General features: G+C 40.9%; 1 protein-coding gene across 1 annotated transcript in view; it reads left to right on the top strand.

Moving 5' to 3' along the window:
* The first annotated feature begins 208 nt into the window (after window positions 1–208).
* The window catches only part of FAT1 (FAT atypical cadherin 1), a 103,685-nt gene continuing 81,362 nt past the window's right edge, over window positions 209–22,531 (top strand). Inside the window, exons 1-2 of the mRNA XM_066548364.1 lie at window positions 209–649; window positions 8,511–11,799. Of these exons, the coding sequence (XP_066404461.1) occupies window positions 8,532–11,799 (3,268 nt within the window). The 5' untranslated portion in view covers window positions 209–649; window positions 8,511–8,531. The remainder of the gene's footprint in view (window positions 650–8,510; window positions 11,800–22,531) is intronic.

Genomic DNA, 22,531 nt, shown 5'->3' with positions numbered 1-22,531 from the left:
GCGGAGCCGCGCAGAGCTGCGCGCTGCTCCCTCTCGCCGCCGACTGCAGCGGCGAGGGCAGGGAGGGGGTGGTGCTGCCGTGAGCAGGGTCCGAGGGGGACGGACAGAGTGCGAAAGAAGACGGAGAGAGAGAGAGGGAGGGAGGGAAGGAGGGAGGCGGGGGAAGGAGAGAGGGAGGGAAGGAGTCGGCGATCCGGCGCTGCGTCTCCACTCTCACTCTCTCTGCTGCTGTAACTCCTCAACTCTGCCCGTTCTTTGCCTGGACATGTCTTAAGAAAGTTGGATCTCTCCCTCCCTCTCGCCTTTATTCTTCTTCTTTTTCTTTTTATATTTTTTTTCCTTTTTTTCCTTCTTCTTCCCACTCCCCGTGTATTTTTCCTTCCCCCCTCGTTCAAGTTTCGAGCAGCGGATGGGTCGGAGCCGACATGCCGCGCTGTGGCGGCGGGGCCGGGCGCCGCGCTGGCTGCGCGCCGGTGCCGCGCTGAGCGCCAGGGCCACCACGGGGTTCACGCTCTAGAGGCGTGTGGGCACCGGAGCATTGCTCGTGCTTTCTCCAAAGGACAAAAAAGAAAGCGGGAGGAGGAAGCGTGCGGACATGAACTGAGCTGGAGCGGACTTTGTGAGAAGAGTGCCGAGTCCAGCTGGTCTGGTGAGTTCTTTGTTTAATGAGTTTATTATCAGCAGGGTGCTGAGAGGGATGATTCCCTTGAGAGTTCTAGTGCTCTAATTTGTTGCGTTACTGAAAACAGTAGGGTCTGCGATTCAACCCGTGTTTTTTAACTGTGTAGAGTCGGTATGTTTATGTATATATCAGTACGTGTATATATATACCCGCACATCGACTCTATGCAAAGCTACGTGTACCTTGGAGCAGAAGGTACCCAAGCTTTGCCGCCCCCTTCACGGGGACAGCGAGGCTCAAGTTTCCCCACCCGGATCCCCGCAGCCGGAGCCGGGCTCGCCGCTCCGGGCTCGGTTGTGCTCCCTTCGGCGGAGCCGGGGCCGGGGCCGGAGCCGGAGCCGTGCCCGCCGCCTGTGCGCTGTGGCGCGGCGCCCCCTGCCCGGCCGCCGCGGAACTGCACCGCCGCCGCCGCTGCCGGGGGCAGCCGGGGCTGGGGCCGGGGGCTGCGGGGCCGGGGGCAGCCGGGGCCGGGGGCAGCCGGGGCCGGGGGCTGCGGGGCAGGCCCGGGGAGGGGGCGCGGGTGCTGCAGGGCGGAGCCGCCCGGCTGCGGGTTGGTGACCCTGAGAGTCAGCGCTTTCTGACGGGGTTGGTTCCTCCTGACCTGCAGCCCTGGGCGCGTGAGGCTGTGGTTGGAGAGGGGCTCCCTGCGCCGCTGGCTGTATTTATTTATGTGGCTAATAAAAGACGTGGCGGGGCTAATGCGTGGTAAATGCGCCCCCGCTGGCAGCTCCTACCTGCAACCCGGCTTCGTCCTGAGTCCGCTGGGACAGGATTCCCCAGACAAACATTTGATAGTTATTAAGTGTGATCACTTATTAATGAGCGGGGAATCCTTCAAGAACTGTTTCGGAGTATTAATCTTTAACGGAGGGCTGACAGACTGCCAGATATCCCTTCAGCATGAATCCGGCAGGGCGCTTTTTCCTTTGAGAGTACGGACTGGTAGCCCATACCGTCTCCGCGGGCCGTAGGGTGGTCACCGCTGCGCTCCCCCCGCTGTATACCCGGCTCCGCACTCCCTCTCACTGCCGCTCCTTTTCCCGGCGCCGGAGCAGGGCGCCGTTCCTTACAGCGGTGTCGGGGAACCGCGGGAGACGCCAGTGGCTTTTGGCCCCTGCTGAGACCTCCCTGCTCCGCCCGGCCGTTCAGCGGCGGCTCTGCCAGCCCAACCCAGCCGAGGTAGGGAGGCGTGAGCCCAAGCCCGCCGGCGCGGTCCGGGGGCGGCAGCCCGGCGGGCTGGGCAGGGCAGCGGTCGCCGAGGCGCTGCGGTCGCCGCTGGGCGCTCCTGGGTACCAGCGCTGCGGGCGGGCACCGCGGGACTTGTCCGGGCCACCCGCTATTCCTCGGACAGCAGAGGACCGCGTACTCCCGCGGGCTCTGACGGTCTCCCTTGCCATCCCCGTAAGACACCCCCGGCAGCAGCTTTCCGAAGTTTCTGAATAGCCTTTCTGGGGGGAAAACTTCGCCGTACGCGAAGCCGCCCCCGTCCCTGGACCGGCACCCGATTCTCTGCCCCTCCCGTCGTGCAGGAGCGAACGCGGCGGAGGTGAGGCGTTCCCCCGACCTCGGGCCACCGGGAGGAACAGCTCGTGGTTGTGGTTCGCCCTTCCCCCGCTGCTCTGTTCCGCGGTTCGTCCTTCCACGGCGGGGCCGGGCAGGGGTGCGAGGGCTGCCGCCGCTCCAGCCGAGCGCCGCAGAAACGAGTTCCGGAGGGGCGGCCGTCCAGCGCGGCGGAGGAATCCGGCGGCGGGGGGCGCCGCGGCCCGCAGGGGGCGGGGAGGCACCGGCGAGGCGCGCTGGTGGCCGGGGAAGAAAGGGGGAGCGGCGCGGCGGGCACCGTGCGGGGCTGGCCCCGGCCCGCGCCCTCTCCCGCAGCCAGCGAGCCGCACAGAGGTGAGCGCTGGGCCGGCCGGAAAGTTGGGAGAAGTTTTGGCGGTGGGGGAGGGCGGCGGGCGGCGCGGACCCCTTGGGAAGTTGAGCTCCGAGGCGAGGCCGGGACGGGGGCGAGCGGCCGCCTCGTGCTGCGGCCCCGCTGGGACGGGCTGCGAGCGGCGCCGGCCCCTGCCCTGCCGCCCGCCCCGCCGCGCATCGCGGGCCCCGGCGCCCCGTTCCGTTCCCTCCGCGGCTGGCGGCGGCCGGCCGGGCTGTAGCTGGGGCAGGACTCCAGCGGGCAGGTTCCGCCTGAGCCGGCGGTGGTGCTTTTCCCTGAGGCAAGGTGTCTGAGTGCGTCTGATGGGCCATTGCAAACTTAATTCCCGGGTGAGCCGGCAGGGGCGGTTGGCGGCGGGTGAGAAGTACCTTAGGATGAATTTCTTCCTTTGTTCGCACTTCCACCCCGCGTCCCTCGTTGCGTTCCTCGCCGGATTGCTCCAAAAGGTAAAGGGCAGTGCCCGCCAGGACCCGGCGTTTGGCGGCGGCTCCCCGGAAGAGCCCGGCTGCACTCATCAGTCGGCTCCTGCTGCTTCTTTTACTCTTCTTTAGGGCAGTTGGAGCAGAACAAAGTTATGTTTGAAAGTTGCACTTTTTAATCTCTCTCGTCAGTAAGTGACGCCGTGTTTTACCGCTGTTAGCATCCCTCTGTTGAAAACTTTTTTTCGGAAAAGCATTAATAAGTTAAAGAATTGCTGCCTTCTAGCAGCAGGTTTTCCTGCGGTTTAAATACTTGCATGTAAGTTGTTCCTAGGGAGTGGCGTAGGAGATACTACCTGTATTCTTTTACCACCTCTGCTGTCTCTATGTTAAAGAACGTTGTATAATAGATGTGTATTTCCTATTTGCTTTTCTAACCGTGTGGAAGTAATTCCACAGTATTCAGTGAGTAAATATCTTACTTGCACGCTGTAAACTATTTTAAAAGTTTTTGTTTTATTCACTATGAAATCCTAAAATCTCGTGTAGGAGAATGAAAGGTGTGCCTTAGTAGTCATCCCTGAAGAATTATGGTCTGTTTTTTTTTAATTAAGCGTGCTAAAGAACTTTGTATGGGTAAGTTAACTCTGCTATCAGTTCAAGTAAACAAGTGTAAAATGGTTTTAAACTCTCGAAGATTTCCTTCTTTTTTTTTTAAGTTTAAAACTAAATTCAAAATCAGTAGAACTATTTTTGTTATCACAAATTTTAGGGTGCCATGCTAAATTTCAATCAAACTGTTATTCACAGAGATTGGGGGTCTGCTTTTCCTTGAACAGCTGATGAGTTCATATTAGATACACCAGTAAGTAACTGCCTACAGATAAACAGTTGAAATTCTCCATGTGAATCTTTGTTTCATTCTGGTTTCAGAATCTTTGCCTGCTGCTGGAGTATAGCTGCTGCATTTTCCTTTTAACAGTTAATATCTTGAAAACCTAAATCAGAGTATCTCATGAGATTAACTCATGATGTGGGGAATACAAACATAAAACTTACTGGACTTTAGTCACAAGTTAAAACTGTTATGTTAATCTCTGCGACAATGTACATTTTTTGAATAACTCACCAGCTTTACTAAAGTAACACTACCATACACTCTCATCATGTGTTAATTTTCTGAATACCAAAACAGACACCTTCCCCCTCTGAAAAGCAAAAGACACTGTTAATTTGTTTGATTGGAAAGTTATGCATGTTGAAACAGCTAAACCTGGTATTTCTTTTTTCCCATCAGACTACATGAATAATTCCTTTTAAACAATTGAAGGGGTAGGTGTAACCACAATTAGTGCAGCTTGCACAGTCTCACGATCTCTCATGGACTGCTACACTAGAAATCCTGTCATGACTGTTTAGTTTCACAGTGCGTTTCTGTCAGACAGCATCAGTTGGGTGTGCTGATCAAAACTGACCTTTATGGTAAATAAACATGGTTAATGTTTTGCTTGGTAGATAGGTTATTCTGGACTTAAGTGGTAGAGCTTGCATGTAGAAAAAGAGCAATGAGACCAAGACTAACTTGGGTATATTGCCTGATTTAGGTAGTTTTTCTACCTGTAACTTCCGTTGGTGGGACAGTAAATATCTCAGTGTATGCTGCCTGTAGATACCTTACGTATCTATGTATGGTAAGTTGGTTCAATGTATCTATGGTAAGCAAGATAAGCTTGGTTTGGTCTTTTTTTTGCTTGCTTGGCATCGAAATTGTTCTTCACTAAGTTTTGTATTTTATGCTTAAAACTTTCAAATCTCAAACTATAAACTTTGAAATCTAAATACTGTAAACTTCGTGCTAGGAGAAACAGTCTTTCTTGTGACTGCTATTTTATCCAGTCATCTTAATTTGTAACTTATCAATTTGAGCTCTGCTTGCTCCAAAATTATGCTTAGACCTTTAATGTAAAGATAGTTCATATTTCTAAGTTGCATTAATACTTTTTTCCATGTACAAATTATGTTAATGTTTTAATACATTAATAGTTTTGATGATGTTCTAGCTAATTAGTAAAATTGTCTTACATATCCCAGTGCTGAATTTGCATATAAATAAAAATGACCTGGATATGCATAGAAATAAAAACTATCTGAACAATAATTTCCAGATAGGAAATCACAGTTTGTTTGAAAGTGGCTTTTCAGAATAATATGGTGTGCACTTAGGAGGTTAGGGCTGTGATGTTTTGTTAAGCAAACTGTTGCCTTGTGTATTGAACATGGATACAGAAAATCCTGAACTGGTTGTATTCCAAAGATAATAAAAATATAGGAGTTCAAAGTGTAGCCTTTGGCTAAAATGTTTCTGAGATTCAGTCATTTTGGCACGCTGTAATGAGCCATCTGAGTTTATATCTAACACATTATCACTTTATCTTAATGCTTTCATACTTTCTCTTAGTAGTTAATAGTTTTTATAACTGGAGCTGCTTAATATTTTAGATATTTTCCAAGAATATACTATGTTGATTTTTGGAAAATCTGAGTCAATGTTTTTAGTTTCTAGTAACTGTGTAAATTGTGACAAGATGGAAATAGTGTTGTGTAAAAGAAATTGCTGGTGTGGTTAAGTGTTCACTTGAGAGATACTTTTACATTCTTGTTTGTAACTCAGCAAGTCATAGGGGTTAGTGCTGGAGAGTGGATTCTCTTACTGGTGGTTGTGTTATTGTTTGTAATGGGCTGCCTGTTGCTGGTTCTGAGCAGACTTGAAGGTGCTACAGAAGAGCAGCAAAAAGTGCTCAAGATATTATTGCACAGAAAAATATTTGCAGTAATAGTAAAATCTACACATGTGTTCAACATTGAATACTAATGAGAAGTTTGGATATCTTAATGCACCTTAGTGTGGTGCGTGTCCGGTCTAATGTGCCTGAGATGTGAGAAGCAAAGGATAAGAGATACAAACAGATGTAATGTTTTACAATATAAATCCACCACTTCAAATAGCCTGTTGCCAAACAAAAGCATAGGCAGCGAGTGAGGTGCTACAGCATCAGAAGTGAAGCTGGGTTTTGGACTTCAGTATAAATTTAAAAATAATAATAATAATAAAAAACCCTAGTGTAACAGAGGGAGAAAACAGGGAAGCATCTGATCAGATCAACATAAAATTTGATCATTTGGTAATAGATTATTGGTAATAGATGTCTTCCAAAATTCCAGCAAGATGGAGGAAAAGCTGGGTTTGTTGATTGCTTAAAAATGATGTTTTAAGCAATCTTCTTAACATTGCCTTTTAGGCCAGTCTGGTGGCTTTTTTAAATTTCAGAGTTTTGGAGTTAGTGATATCAGTTATTTGTTGCAAAGATTTGGTTGTGTGTAAGAATTTGTTTTGTTTGTTTGGGTTTTTTTTTGGCTTTAAGCAAATATTTGTTAACTTGGCAGTATACTGGGACATAAAGCCCTGGAGACCCAAGTGCCTCTGTATTCCCAGGACATATCATAGCCTGGGAAGGAAAGTAGACGGGGGAGGAATAATACTGTTTAGCCATTGAAATGGTGACTGTTCCAACCTCACTCATTTGCCCTCCCAACCTTTTCTTCATTCAGTGTTAAGACCTTGTAAGTATTGGTTCCAGCTAGTGACTAACTTCAAAGAGCTTTAATGCTTTTTGTTGTTTGCTTATTCGTTTTTTGTTTGCTATGTTTATAGTTTTAATTGTGCAACTTAATGCCTAGATTTGGAAGACAGACACACTTTTTTTTTCTCCTTCCAAAAGGATATTCCTTTTCATTACTCCTCTACCATACTTCTATAGTCTGTGTGAATTTGAGTCTTAAATTCCTGTCAAAATCATTGACTTAGGAATATTTGTGACTGAATTCCTTCTGAGGTTTTGAAGTGAACTGTTGACACAAGCAGATTAATTTGCTCTGATATTTGCTAGTAGGTAGAGTCAGTCCATGGAATGTCAGCCAGTGTGATCTTTCACATATCTAACTGACCAGGTAGGAAGTACGGAAGAGAAAAATTACTGTAAGACAAAACATGAGTAGAGAAAGGAGACAATATGTGATATTATTTTAGAGGAGGTGAACAGAAGTAGCGTGAAGATAGGCACTTAGAGATTGACATCCAAAGAATAGGATGAAGGCAAACCAGGGCTAAAATGTGGGGAGAAAAAGGTCAGGAACAATAAAAGAACGACATAGTGAGTAATTAGTTTGATTTGTATAGCAGATTGGCCAGGGAAGAAAACTCAGAAGGAGAGGTAAGAGAAAAAATTAAGCATAAATAGAGAAAGGAGAAATAAATGAATGTGTACTACTTAATCCAAGTAATCAAGAAAATGTTAGATTGCTTTCTACTTGCTGGAAAGAAATTTTGCCCCCAGGTTCTTGTTGAAAGCTTAGGCTTGTCAAGGGAGCCTTCTGAGGCTTTAATTTGTTGTACTGTGAGACTTGAAGGAGTGAAGACGGTTGCTGTAAACCCAGATGAAGAAGATGGTCCCAGATGTCTTGTTCCTGAGGTTTCTGCCTTTCTTCCTGCTGCAATCTTGCCTAGATTTAGGTAGCAAAAATGTTATGCTGACTTCAAAAGGCAAATCCAGTGAAGGTGTACCTTTATGACTGTCTTGCTGTTCCAGGCTCTTTCTCTGTCATTTCTAGAGTATGTTGGAGAAGCCCAACTGAAATGTTCCTCCAGTAATTTTGATAGATTCTTGTTCTTATAGCTCTTGATACTCATTTGTTTCAGATATGTTCTGAGAGGGGAATAAAGGAATATGTCTTATTCTTTATGGGCTTTACACCTTAGTGATGCTTGACTTTTTGGTTGTTTTTTTTTTTTTTAAGGATAAGCACTACTCTTACAAGGGTAGTCAGAGCTGCAGGGAATACAATGCAGAATTATTCTCTGTTCTGTTAATAATATTTATAATTCTTGTAACAGGTACACATTGGATACTGTAAAGAATTGATGGTGATATCAAGCCAACTCTTGCAGTTTACTTCCACACAGTTGGACATCAGTCATTTTAAAATCTAAATTAAATGAGGGAGGGGAATTTTCTACTAGACATAATTGTCATATATGAAGTAGAGAACTGGAGTGAATGTTCACTACTCCAGATTAGTTCTGACCTACTTTTCTTGCTCATAGCAGACAGCATTGATATATTTCTTCTAGCATGTTGCTTCATGGGAATGTTCATTTGAACTTAGCTCTGTGTTCCTCTTGTGTTATGCTAGTAATTCCTAGAATTTGGTGTAATGGATTCTTGGCATTTTGTAGGAGTTTTTCATTTATCTGTGTTTCTATTACTGCAAATAATTTTGACACTTTCTTCAAGAAAATGATGTAGTCTAAATGTGTAACCTACAGTTTTCTTTCAAGCATGAATTCTGAACTAAGCATCAATGTTTATTTGATAAACTTTTGAACAATCATAAGCCTTACTACATCTCTTTCTTGTTTCAGGGTTTCTTTGTAATTGCTGCCATGGGAAGATACTTGACTATGCTGTTGCTGCTGATGCTGCTGGTGCAGCATTTTGGAAACTGTGAAGGAAATCAAAGGCCACATCATGCTCCATCAATGCAATTTACAGAAATACAGTATAATGCCACTGTGTATGAGAATTCTGCAGCCAAGACTTACGTTGGGCATCCAGTGAAAATGGGCATTTACATTACAAATCCACTGTGGGACATAAGATACAAAATTATTTCTGGTGACAGTGAGAACTTGTTCAAAGCTGAAGAGTATGTTCTTGGAAACTTTTGCTTTTTGAGAATACGGACCAAGGGAGGAAACACAGCTATACTTAACAGAGAGGTGAAGGACCATTATATGCTGACTGTTAAAGCAGTTGAAAAAAATACAAATGCTGAAACGCGCACGAAGGTCAGGATACAGGTACTGGATACAAATGACTTGCGGCCTTTGTTTTCTCCAACATCTTACAGTGTTTCTTTGCCTGAAAACACAGCAATAAGGACCAGCATCGCAAGAGTCAGCGCGACAGATGCAGATATAGGAACAAATGGAGAGTTCTACTACAGCTTTAAAGAAAGAACAGATGTGTTTGCTATACATCCAACTAGTGGGGTGGTAGTTCTGACTGGTAGACTTGACTACTCGGACACGAAACGTTATGAGATGGAAATTCTTGCAGTGGACCGTGGGCTGAAGCTGTATGGTAGCAGCGGCATAAGCAGTATGGCAAAACTAACAGTTCACGTAGAGCAAGCAAATGAACATGCCCCTGTCATTACAGCTGTTCCATTGACTCCATCAGAATCAGACACAGATCCAACATACGCAATTGTAACGGTAGAGGACAATGACCAGGGTTCGAACGGGGAAATAGCATCATTAAATATTGTTGCAGGAGATGCGCTTCAACAGTTCAAAACAGTGAGGTCTGTTCCAGGTGGCAAAGAATACAGAATAAAAGCCATTGGTCCCATTGACTGGGAGAGTCACCCTTTTGGATACAACCTTACCCTTCAAGCTAAAGACAAAGGGAATCCCCCACAATTTTCTTCTGTAAAAGTTGTTCATGTGACATCACCACAATTTAAGTCTGGTCCTGTCAGATTTGAAAAAGAGATATATAGAGCTGAAATAAGTGAATTTGCTCCTCCAAACACACCTGTGATAATGGTGAAAGCTGTGCCTAGTTACCCACATTTAAAATATGTATTTAAAAACACGCCAGGAAAAGTAAAATTCAATTTAAACACTCACACTGGTCTTATTACCACATTAGAACCCATAAAAGCACAATATGCATCACATTTTGAACTTGAAGTTGTGACAAGTGACAGAAGAGCTTCTGCAAAAGTATTAATTAAGGTACTAGGCATGAATAGCAATCCTCCTGAATTTACTCAGACATCCTATAAGGCCTCCTTTGATGAAAATGTGCCAATAGGTACAAGTGTCATGAGAGTGAGTGCAAAAGACCCTGATGAAGGGGAAAATGGTTATGTGACCTATAGCATTGCCAACCTAAATCCTTTGCCATTTGTGATTAACCATTTCAGTGGGATTATTAGTACCTCAGAAGACTTGGATTATGAATTGATGCCAAGGGTTTACAATTTAAGGATTCGAGCCTCTGATTGGGGTATACCATATCGCAGAGAAGTTGAAGTTCCTGTTACTATTATTTTAAATAACTTGAATGACAATATACCTCTGTTTGAGAAAATAAATTGTGAGGGAATAATCCCCAGGGACCTTGGTGTTGGAGAACAAATAACAACCGTATCTGCTATCGATGCTGATGAGCTTCAGTTGGTGAGATACCAAATTGAATCTGGAAATGAACTGGATTTATTTAGCCTAAACCCAAATTCTGGAGTACTTTCTCTCAAACAGTCACTAATAGATGGCCCAGGTGCTAAAATGTCTTTTTACAGTTTGAAAATTACAGCTACAGATGGAGAGAACTTTGCAAAACCATTGTATATCAACATAACTGTAGCTAGTAGTCGCAAACCAGTCAACTTGCAGTGTGAAGAAACTGGTGTTGCCAAAATGCTTGCAGAGAAACTCTTACAAGCAAATAAGTTGCACAATCGTGGAGAAGTTGAGGATGCTTTCTTTGATACTCACTCTGTGAATCTGCATGTACCTCAGTTTAGAAGTACTCTTCCCAGTAGCATTGAGATAAAAGAAGACCAACCTGTGGGCTCTAGCATAATATCTGTGAATGCTGCTGATCTCGATACTGGCTTCAATGGAAAGCTAGTGTATGTTATTTCTGGAGGTAATGAGGACAGTAGTTTCATTGTTGATATGGAAAGAGGAGTGCTGAAAATTCTATCTCCCCTTGACCGAGAACTAAAAGATAAATATACCCTCAATATTACTGTCTATGATCTTGGAATACCACAGAAGTCCGCCTGGACCCTTTTAGATATCAAAATTTTGGATGCTAATGACAACCCACCAGAGTTCCTCCAAGACAGCTATTTTGTTGAAGTAAGTGAAAACAAAGAGCCCAACAGTGAAATAATTCAAGTTGGAGCTACTGATAAAGATTTGGGGGCTAATGGAGAAGTGAAATACTCTCTTCTTACAGATACAGACAAGTTTACTATTAATTCTGTGACAGGAGTTGTGAAAGTTGTAGGGGTCCTGGATCGGGAGGAACAGCACATTTATTTGTTGAAAATTGAGGCTAGGGACCAACCTACTGAAGAACCTCAATTATTTTCAACAGTTATTCTGAAAGTGGCTGTAGAAGATGTAAATGACAATCCTCCCAAATTTATTCCTTCAAATTATCATGTGAAAATTCGAGAAGATCTTCCTGAGGGAACAATTATTACATGGCTAGAAGCCTACGATCCTGATTTGGGCCAGTCAAGTCAAGTACGGTACAGTCTTTTGGACAGTGGAGACGGCACCTTTGACGTTGATAAAATAAGTGGAGCAATACGTATTGTACAAAGACTGGATTATGAAAAGAAACAATTTTATAACTTGACCGTGCGGGCCAAGGACAAAGGAAAACCCATTTCGTTGTCCTCTACCTGTTATGTTGAGGTTGAGGTAGTTGATGTGAATGAAAACTTGCACCCCCCAAGGTTCTCCATATTTGCAGATAAAGGCTTCATAAAGGAAGATGCTCCTGTTGGCTCCTCAGTAATGACAGTATCTGCTTATGATGAAGATGCAGGACGAGATGGGGAGATCAGATATTCCATCCGAGATGGATCGGGTTTAGGAGTTTTTCGAATAGACGAGGAAAAAGGTAAGGTGACTTTCTGTTACTTCTATGCACTAAACAAAATCAAATGCCAGGAAAGAGAGAAGAGAAGCAGCATTGTCACGGTTATGTAGGTGTTCTTGTTTGGACTAAAAGATGCCACCAACAATGTGTATAGTTCTGTCTGCTACTTAAGTGAAATTATTCTTATACATTTGATAAGTAATTTCTCTCTAATACTCCCACTTCTATCCAGCCTGCCTAAAGCCATGCTTAAGTCTTAAAATCTATACCACACAGAAAAATAAGAATACTCTTGATATAAAATAGAGATCTGCCTTGTGTGAGTGCACACATTCTCTGTCTTGTGGACAATGGGACTGACATACTTTTCAGTCTTAAATAACATTATCTTTTGCTCCTTTTACTGGAGCTATGCATGGGTGTGATATTGCCATAGTGCTGGTTTAGTTAGTTACTTTCAGAGTTTACAGGTGCCCATCTAGAATTCAGTAAGCAGTGCCATCTTCATTGGAAGGCTTCTGCCAAAGAAAGCATTGATGCAACCTTAGAAAAACCTCATATGAATCAATCAGACTGAACTGTTGACTTATTGCATAAATAATGCATACATTGATGAGCAGTGAGAATTTTTCCTGTGTCATGTGAAGAAACATCATAATTTTATTTTCAGTAAAATTCTAGTGCTGACTTTTAAGATTTTGGTTGGATGTCTATGTAGCTATTAGTTTATGTCTTCGATAAAGAGAGAGCATTGATATTTTGCAGTTATCTAAGCATCTTGAAATAAATTGAGGAGGAATCTGGTGCAAGATTTGTCTACAGGTTACATATAGGTAAATGATGACATGTGTGATCAATGTCTTACAGAAAGAAAGCTTGTAAGTGAGAATAAAAGGTGGGAATTATGTCTGATTCATCCAGTAGTCATTTAGTGTGTTCTCTGTGCTTCCCACAATTGTGAATGTGGGTAATAGAGACTCATGAAGCCACTTTACTCTGTAGGGTTTGGGTGAACAAACTGTTGCTCACTATTTTTCTTCTCTAGAAAGTCTGTTATTAAATTATATGGTTTGTGGCTAAAGAACCAGCTCTACAGGTCGAAATGTAGCAATGCTTCTCTTAGCTTTGCTTTTAACAAAGCACATAGTTAAGGTAGCGAAACAGACTTTCTAAAAGTGGAGAATTGAATACTTTCTTTCCAAGACCTTGTAGTTTAGCTTTTGGCCATTTGGTATGTGTGCAGAATATTAATTTGTGTGTCATTATGCATTTCTTTTTACATAAGTATATTAAAGTTCACTGTGTGTTATGGTATTTTAGAGGTGTTTCTAGTTGTCCTATAGAATGAGTCTGAGTTTGGCAATGTATTATACATGTGACAGATAACAGTAAGTGAGAATGAACCTGTTTATGGGTATGTGGGCAGGTGTGTGTGTTTTTGTGATGGTACTGCCATGGCACAATTAGTTGGCTGCATGTGTTGCCTCTCTACTTTTTTGACCCAAAGCTAGTTTACTTGACTAACGAATTGGTGTGAGTTTAAGAAAGTTGCTTTTTATCAGCTGGGTTTACAAAGTTGGCAGAGCTTGGGGCAAAGCCAGCTTATATTCAATAATATTGTCCAGAACAGTGGTTCTGTATTTTCAAGGCATGGGAGAGGCATTGTCTGTATTCATCTCTGGTATCCAGTGTTTGCAGTTCTTCAGGGATGAAAGTAGAGGGATTTGGTGGGAACGGGGTGGTGGTAGAGAGGGGTTGCTAGTTTTTGATATTACTGAACAAATTCCACTTATGACACTGGTGTGGGGAAGAAAGTGTTTATTTTGGGTTGCTTGATGTGTTTTTTCCATCAAATGGTGAGCTAAAGGAAAGAACATTAATTATGTACAAACCTGACAATGTAGCTTAAATTTTGGATTGACACTTTATTTTGGTGAAAAGCCATCAGAATTGTTCTTGAAGGCACTCTTTATACTGCAGTGTCTGAATATTTGTCATATTTTTCAAAATGGACTGGCCTTGATACAGGGAGCAGACTGATTATCAGCCAACAAAGTACATTGAAGAATTTGTGAAAGAGAAATTTTTCAAGCAACTTGCTAACTTTTTCAGCTTGCTGAAAGGTTCTTTTGACTTTACGCCTGAGCTACATGTCTCATCCTGCTGTCTTTGAAGAGCATCATACTACACTGTCAGTTCAAAGTTAGATAAATCAGATTTAAGAATTTATTTCAAGTCAACATTAAACTACTCAGTGGTTCAGAGGGGCTCTTTTATCCCTTGCTTATAAGAAATTAAGGACAGCAATCATATTTGCAGGTAGACTAGATGATGATAGAAGCATTGAATAGCTAGTTCCATGTATTGATTTTTGTTGACTTTTAGGTTGTCTTTCCTATGTTAAGTTTGTTTTAATTTTACAGTTCAAAAGGTAGGAAATAGTATTGGTGTTTGATATTTGTACCTATAATTCTGGTATTTTCACAAGGGACTTTAATACATCTTTGCCATGATGTCTTGAGTTCTGTTTTCCAAGACTTACCTTTATTCTCAGTTATCGGTTTTCATAGGTTCTGTTTTCTGCAGTTGTGCCCAAGCCATTAGCAGTCAATGTCTTAACAGGGAGCACTATACACCAATATTTCCAAACTCAGGAGCTGCTTTGATTACTTAGTTCCCTGACTGCTCTGATGCTTTTCAAGTAGACATAGAAAAAAAGATATGTTGGGGTGAATTTGGTAGTCAATCATATTTTAGCTTTCTTAGTATTCTTAAGCCTGAAAAGGCAATAATGGTCAGAAGAAGAGGAGAATTAGATGATAATAAGTCTAGAAAATTGCAATAGTTTCTGTAGCACCTATATCACTGTCTATTTTTTGTAATGTAAAAAATAGGGCACACACAGTTAACAGGTTTTAAAGTATTCTTCCTTTCCTAAGCTAAAAGGAAGTATTTTTCACATGAAGTGTAATAAAGTCATGAAACCCATTTCCTCAGGAAGTTATAGAGATTTATAAAGTATGACTAAAGAAAATAAATGATACTAATGAGATTACTTTGAGATTCAACCTCATGTTATCTTCAGCTCATAAACTGTTAACTGGAAGCCAAGGGGGTAAGGGAGAGAGATCAGAGGTCATTGCTCAATGTATGATGCAGAAGTACAACAGTCCATTGTGCCTCATGTTGTACAGAAATAAAATTTAAATTGCATGGTAAATGAAGACTTTGAGATATTATATGAGAGGAAAAATGTTAAAATGAGATTTTTGTGCTGTGAATTTATGTAACAAAGCCATTTGTTTATCCTTTAGGTATGTGTTCAGGAGAACTTGGAATTTAAGATAGCTTTTTATTTGTGAGTGGAACTGAAGGCTGTAAATTGAGATGATCAGTTGGCTATATAAATTGCCTGCTAAAGCAGCAGTAAAATATTTTCTCAAAGAATTTGACAAGGAGTTGAGCACATCGGTGTGTATTAATAACAGAAGGCATTGTGTTGATGCAGATCTCAGTGTGCCACAAGAAAAAACCATGCACCATCTAAATCCCATTAGCACAGAACAGTAAAAGTGAGATAAATCATGTCAATACCATGCTGCTACTTCGATTGAGGAAAACTAAAGAATTACAGAAGCAATTGCTGGAGCAGAACTAAAGCAGAAGCTCTGTGGGACCAAGGCAATACTGAAACTTCCTTGTCCCAGTTTTTATTCCAGTGTGCAAGGAGGGAAAAAGAAGAATGTCTTCCTGTTTACTTTTTGTTTTCAAATACAAGAATGGAGCCTTTCCATTGAGTATTTGCACTCCTCTAAGGTTAACTGAAAGACGGAAGCTCTAGTTTGTAAAAACAGTGGTGGGAAGAGCTCATAGTACTTCTTCCAGTTGTTTAGGCAGGTGAACAGTGTCAATCACTGGGCTGGATGGGACATTATCATGGGAGCACCAGCATGTGCTGAGCAAGTGTCCACACTGATTTTCAGCTGTAAAAATGAGACTGAGAAAAAATTGTAGCAGTTATCTGGCCTTCTCCAAAGAATTTTTCCAAGCAGATTGCTCTTTTCCTTGGGATATCAGGACTTCTAGCTTATTACTGAGCGCTGTTCTTACCGTGTTTCAAGGTTGTTTTTTATGGTTTTACTTTTCTTTCTAGTGCTCAAAATTTAGATAGCTATGGGAGCCAGCAGACTCTGGATGTGTAGATGCCATGGGTCATTTAGCCTAAGAAAGGTCTCATTGAAATGCTTAGAGAAGATGGGAGCCCATCCTGGAAACTGATGCTCAGAAGTGAAGGAATGTTTGAGTAATGAATTCCATGGTGTCTGTTATAACTAACCAGTTGAGTGGTTGCATTTACAATCCTTATACATGCAGATGCTGGGTGTTGCATGTAGGCCCTGCACATTAAGATTTCAAGCCACAGTGAATTTTATAAACTGATTATCAGAAACTTAGCAAGTAGTTCAACTTGCAAGACTACCAGCAGGTGTTTTCTAAAATTCTGCAATTGCGGATATTTCATAGTACGTACCCTAGTTCCAGAATGGTGTGAAGGATGATGTGACAGTCTGAACCTCATACCTTATTACTTGTGTTTACAGTGTGTAGTTGTTACCAGGATTCTGACTGCTCTTCCATTAACCTGATTTTGAGTTATTAGGCCATAAGTGTTTCAGAATAACAGTAGTTCTGCTTTAACAATATGGACAAAGTTTAAGGTGATTAAACTAATTTGCTGACTCAAAAAGATGCATGACTGTGGTTTTTTAAAGCAAAGATCTGTCTAGCCTGAGATACTGTCTCCAGTAGCACAGAGATGATACTTTCTTCTAATACTTTCCCAGTCTCTAGTTATTTTGTATTTGCGGAGTTTTCAAGTCACATGGTTTGTAACATTCACATGCTTATCTTTCTTGTTAAGTCTTCCCTTGGAACCATATAACTTTCAAGTGTAACCTTGCTACTGTGATAAGGAAAAATGAATTGTTTTGGTAAAGAATATTAAAGGAACAAGTAAAAAAAATTAGCAGGGGCATATGGAAGAAAATTAATTTTATTGCACTATCTCTGTATGCATAAAATAGTGTCAATAAAGCTTAATGGCTATAGGATGCTATTTTTAATATTACCAGAACTATTTCCAGCTGGGCAGGCATTCATTAAGAAGAATGAATAGTATTTTAACTGTGTAAAGCAAAGTACTGAATTATATTCACAAAAGGAACAGAGCATGGCTAACATGTAATACGTATGTTAACATTGCTTTGTAGTGTTCATGTAAATCCATTAACTTAAATACAGGATATCATTAACATTTGTACATAAGGGATAGCTTCAGGCTCCATTTCTTCTGTGGTCTTTGGCTTTTGAGCTTTTCAAAGACTGGCATTAGCAAAGTTTAAATGCTGTGATCACCAGTGGTGCAGAACACATAAGCACCCAGTGGATAGCGCTGTTAAACCAGCACCATTTTCTGGACCAGGAACCAACTGGCCTGCATCTACACCAACAACTCTTGTACCTTAGGAAGGGTGACTGTACCCAGATCATCTCTTGGGAATCCTAATCCTCAGTTCACTCCTAACTGTGCCCCCTGCTCTTTGAAAAATGGTACAAACCAAAAGCAATTTAGCAGTACACAAGTTCAAATGCTTGGGAATGTTTTCTGTCTGTTTCTTGTAAAGATACAGTCATAAAATACTTGGAGATGGGGAGACATTTTTAATCAAAATTGAGATTAGTTTGATTTGGTTTTAAGTTAATTGTAGTTAAGGAACCTTATAAATACAGGACTTTCTTCACATTCTCTTGTTGAATGCTTCATCTTGAAGTTGCTCCTTCTGTATACTTTGTTACCTTTATTGTATAAAAGTCAGGATGTGCAAAAACTTAGTTTAAAATAAAAAAAAGTAAAAAAAAAGACATCAAGAAGTTCTTAATAATTTCCATTCTACTATACAAATTCCATGTTATATGTTGACTTAGTGTTTATTCTGAATCTTTGAAGATCTGTCAGATTGTAGTCACTGAAAACTATGAACAGAAAAATATGTCGAGCAAATCTTATTGTAAGAAAGCAATGAAACATTAAATTAAAAATTGTAATTGATCAGATGGTGTTGATACTAGGAACAGAATATTCTAGGTGGGTTTAATATGACTGACTAATTCTTAGAGTATCTTCACATCATAGACTAAGTTTGTTTACAAACATTGTGACAATGGCATTTCTGCTTGCGTTCTGCCCACTGATGCAGTCTCACTGGCACATAGGTTTTGCAGTTAAAATTCCTTGTGTGAATATTTTGACCAGTTAAAATGAGAAGTAACTAAGAAGAAGACCCTCATAGAATGGGGTCTTCAGATAGCATTTTTTTCCTGCAAAGCACAGTAGTTCTTCCCAGTAGAAGAGAGAGAAGGATTAACGGGGTCTCTATTTCTGCAAAATGCTAAGTGGCTGCAGCTTTTTGCACCATTAAGTTTTACCCTAGCTAGCTCAGGTACAGTCATGAGTAAAGCTCAGAGCACAGACTACTCTTCCAGGTATCTAATTAGCTTTTCAGGCACATTTTTTTCATCCTATGCTGCATTCTGTACAGCTGCATTACATTGTACTGAAGTTAATGATTTGCCCATGTAGCTGTAGCAGTTAAATTTCTCCAGTAGCTGAGGAATACATGTCCTAGAGTAAGAATTTAGATTATTCTGATGCAGTTTGAAGAAAACCCACAAAACCAACCCAAACTAAAAAAAATCCCAAGAAACCAAACCCCAAACCTAAAACAACAACAAAAAATAACCTGAACAACCCTCAGCATGCAAAACAACCAAAACAAAAAAAAAAACCAAACCAAAATGATTACTAGGTTCTGTAAACTCCAAGTTAAATTCTTAAGCTTATAAATGTTAATTTGGAAGGTTAATTGTTTAAATGAGGGGTTGCATCAGCACTTCAGTTTGCAATTAAGAGAAGACCTGATTCTAATGTATGCTGGAGATTTGAGTGACATTCTAGTCAGCAGATGGGAGTTTTTTTCATTATCAAAGGACTTACACAGATTATTTTTGGATTCTGGAGTTGGTGGTTAGTTGTCAAACGGACATCTGGAACAGAATTTCAGGTCAACACCTGGAATTTGAACACAAACTGTTAAACTTATTTCTTTGGAGAACAGTACAAGGGCAAGGATCTATTTGTTTGAATACTGTGTAATTAAAGCTCTTAAAAGAGTTTGAGAGATGTGTTTTTGTGTGTATCTCTGTAAAAGTGAATGTGGAGTTGGGGTTTTTTTTGTGTTTTGAGAGAGTTTGGGAACATACCTGTTCAAGAAGTCTTAGTTTATCTGTGCTAAATAATGAAAAATGCCTCTGTTCTGGAAGCATTAAGTAGTGTAGATGTAGAGATGCAGAAATAGTAATTTCTTTAGCCTGCTCTGTGAGGATAGTTTTGTAAAAATAACACTACTTAAAGGGGGCAGGGCAAGTAAGGATTACTTTGGTAGTTAAGTGCTCTGGAAAGATATTTTAATGCTGATATATGTTAAGGATTTTTTTCTAGTGGTATATTTTATTCTTTGTCTGGGCATTCTCTCCCTTTGGTGTTGAATTGAGAAAGATGAGCAGCATGAGAACATCTTCACTGACTCTAGACCAGGTCTGCACATTTCAACTCTCCTGCTGACACTTTTGTGAATCCTTGCAGGAGAGTCTTTATCAAGCTTCTCCAGAACCACCAGAAAAAAAGGGTTTGTTGTGACTATAAATAATGAGGCCACTTATGGTACTGTGCCCACCCAAACACTATGACCTGTTTTTTAAAGCATTTATCCAATGTTTTTATGACCTCTGTTTCCTACCATAATTTTCAGTGGTAGTCAAGCATGCTATATATGGAACAGAGGTTAAATTCTAGCTTAGTCTGCAAGATGGGAGAGACAACCATATCTGTGTGGGACACTTAAATTGAGGAGGCATACCTGTGGTTGTTAATTACAGATACTAAAAACTTGGGTAGACTATTTCTAAAATGGGGTATTATTTTCTGCTTTCTAATTAAGGATAATCCAGTGGGTTTGTGTTGTGTTCAGTATGATGTTGAAAAGAGAGTGAAGCTGATGCAGAAGATGGTCTGTTTCATTTTGGTTTTATGGATTTTTCTTCAGTGGCATTAAGGCAAACTTGTGCCATTATGCAAGAAAAAATCAGCTATGTTTTAAAAAAGTAACTGTGCCTAAAGTGAGTAGTATTTTGAGTTTAAAAAACATTTGCTTAAAATTTCATGCAACTAAAATATATTTTCCGCCAATTTGTTATGGTTTTAAAAATGAGTCCTTTGGCACATAGATTCTCTTTTATGAGACAGTAACAAATAGTTGTAACACCAGCTTACTAATAATGATTTTTGAACTTCTAGATCTCCTCTAGTATTAGGAAAAATCTAAGAACTTTTCCTTTAAGAGTATAAACGGAATTTAATACAATTTGTGTCTGATTAAAGAAATAAAAGACTGAGGGATGCACTATCTGTTAGACTGAGGACAAGGCCTGAATTTGCTGCTATCCATAGAAAGCAATACAGAAAGTATTTTACTAGAAGATGATAAATTCAGGTGTCAGATAGCCATGGTACCAGCAATCAAGCAAAGTATCTCACATTCAAAAATTAGTTTAAGTGCGTGTTAATACTCCAGTTCAGAAGAGGTTGCATGGTTAACCTGTCAGGGACCATCTGCAGTTTGCAGCTTTCCACTACTGTATTGAGGGTGTGACTATGTTCATTCTAAAGTCTAGAACTAATGGTGCCACAAGATTAAACTGTGATATGATGCTGTTGCATTTGTGTTTCTTTTTAGGTACATAAAACTAAGCCTGGCATTTGGAACTAATGTTGAGTTTCAGTTTGGCAGGGGTTGAGGAGGCCTGGGTTTGGACCAAGGTCCTGAGCAGCCTGGAGCTAGGGAATTACTTTTCTTTCTTAGGCTTGAAGAAAACCATGTAATTTGCATTTGTGATGGTGGCAACTCCCAAAGTGCTATTAGGTTGTTAATGCAGCTTTTAGAATGTGTCTTTGGAAAAAGCTGAATTAGTTTTAGACAAACATATTCTTCTTATGTTCTCTGTTGGCAGGGGCATCTTCCAAAGTAGTTTGAGTTTTCTGAGGTATCCTACTGAGTAAAACATCACCTTAGCTGCCAAATAGGGATCCCATACAAAAGCTGAGGCTCCCCTCCTCTGCTGCAGGCATGCTGAAAGTAAGGGATTGTTCCTTTCTGAAAGGTGTTGATTTGGTTACAGCTTGGTTTGATGAAAACAGAGATGCCTGGGGGCTGTGTCTCTGTAGGAGATGAACTGAGGCTGAGCCACATGTGGTCCCAAAGATTTACCTTATAAACAGCAATCAGTTCAGGCAGCAGAATAGATACTAAGGGCCTATTAACTTACTTGGGTCTCTCTTTGACTTGAAAAGTACTTGTGAGCAGAGGAATAATAAAAGGGAAGAGTCGCCAAAAGCTATGGAAGGTGCATCTTGCTATATCACTCTTGGGACATCTGTTAAATTGAGCATTTATTTCCTACTAAGCATCTGCTGAGCTTTTGAAGTACATATTAAGGTCAAAGGAGGGGAGCTTGAAATGATTGCATAATGTTTATTCTTTTCTTTGAAGATTTTAGACTTTAATCATACAGCATTTGGACATATTTAACAAAGGACAAACCTACATGAGCATTTGGCAAACTTCCAGAATTTATTACATGCAGTAGTTGCAGCTTTAGAACTTGGATTTAAAAATACTTTGGGCTTTGCTGAACCTAGGTTTTGCAGGTCCATTTTTTAACCTGTCTATCATTCTTACTGCATCTATGACTTTATTACACTGGACATCTGAATGTGACCAAAAATGAATTTTCAATTCATCACTCTCCATGAGGCTCAAGAAAAGAAAATCTCTAGCATTCCAGTGCCATCAGAGAGGGATTTTTGGAAAAACTGAAGTATCCAAAGAATCTAGAAGCAGGAGTGCAACAAATTGTTTCCATTTTCAGAAATGAGGTTTCCCCAAGCTCCTTGTGTTCTATCCATGATTCTAATTGCTGCTTCTTTTTAATTTAAAAATTATTTGTGAACAAGGATTGTCAATATCTTCATGGTTCTTAAAAGTAGTTGCATAGTTTGGATTGGCATTAGGGTTACAGAGCAAACTGCTGGGTTAGTGGATATAAATTGACTTGACCTACTAGTAGTGGTGGTCATTAATAGAACTTGCTGGCTCCAAGTTCTGTCTTTGCAAACTTGTCAGTGTGCTATTGCTGATAGCAGAACTGAATATCTGCTGTATGTTGGGAAAGTTACACATAGAAAATACAGTATTTGCATTGCTTTGTTGACTGTTCTTCCACCTAGAATAATCCTTTCTGACATGAAACATTTCCAAAATCTTCATGTATCTTAAATCAGTCATTTTGGGTGTTTATAATATAAAGACAGTCTTATTTTGTAGATGCAAAAAGCCTGATACCACCTCTATACACCAGAAAGTGAAAATTACTGAGTTTTGGTTTTGAAGTTGCTGATCATAGAGTGCTTGTTCTTATTTTTTGTAGGATTTAAGGCTTAAAAGGTTATTATATTACAAATTTCAAAAGACAAGCATAATTATGGAATAGCCTTCTAATTTTAGTGTTACTGGTAATGTACATGAGCATTACAGAATTGATACAATCGTATGAGTGAAAAAATGAAGATTCTAGTAAC

This window comes from Molothrus aeneus, chromosome 4 (assembly GCF_037042795.1).
Source record: "Molothrus aeneus isolate 106 chromosome 4, BPBGC_Maene_1.0, whole genome shotgun sequence".
Lineage (NCBI taxonomy): Eukaryota > Metazoa > Chordata > Aves > Passeriformes > Icteridae > Molothrus > Molothrus aeneus.
This window is presented reverse-complemented; position numbering and strand designations above follow the sequence as displayed.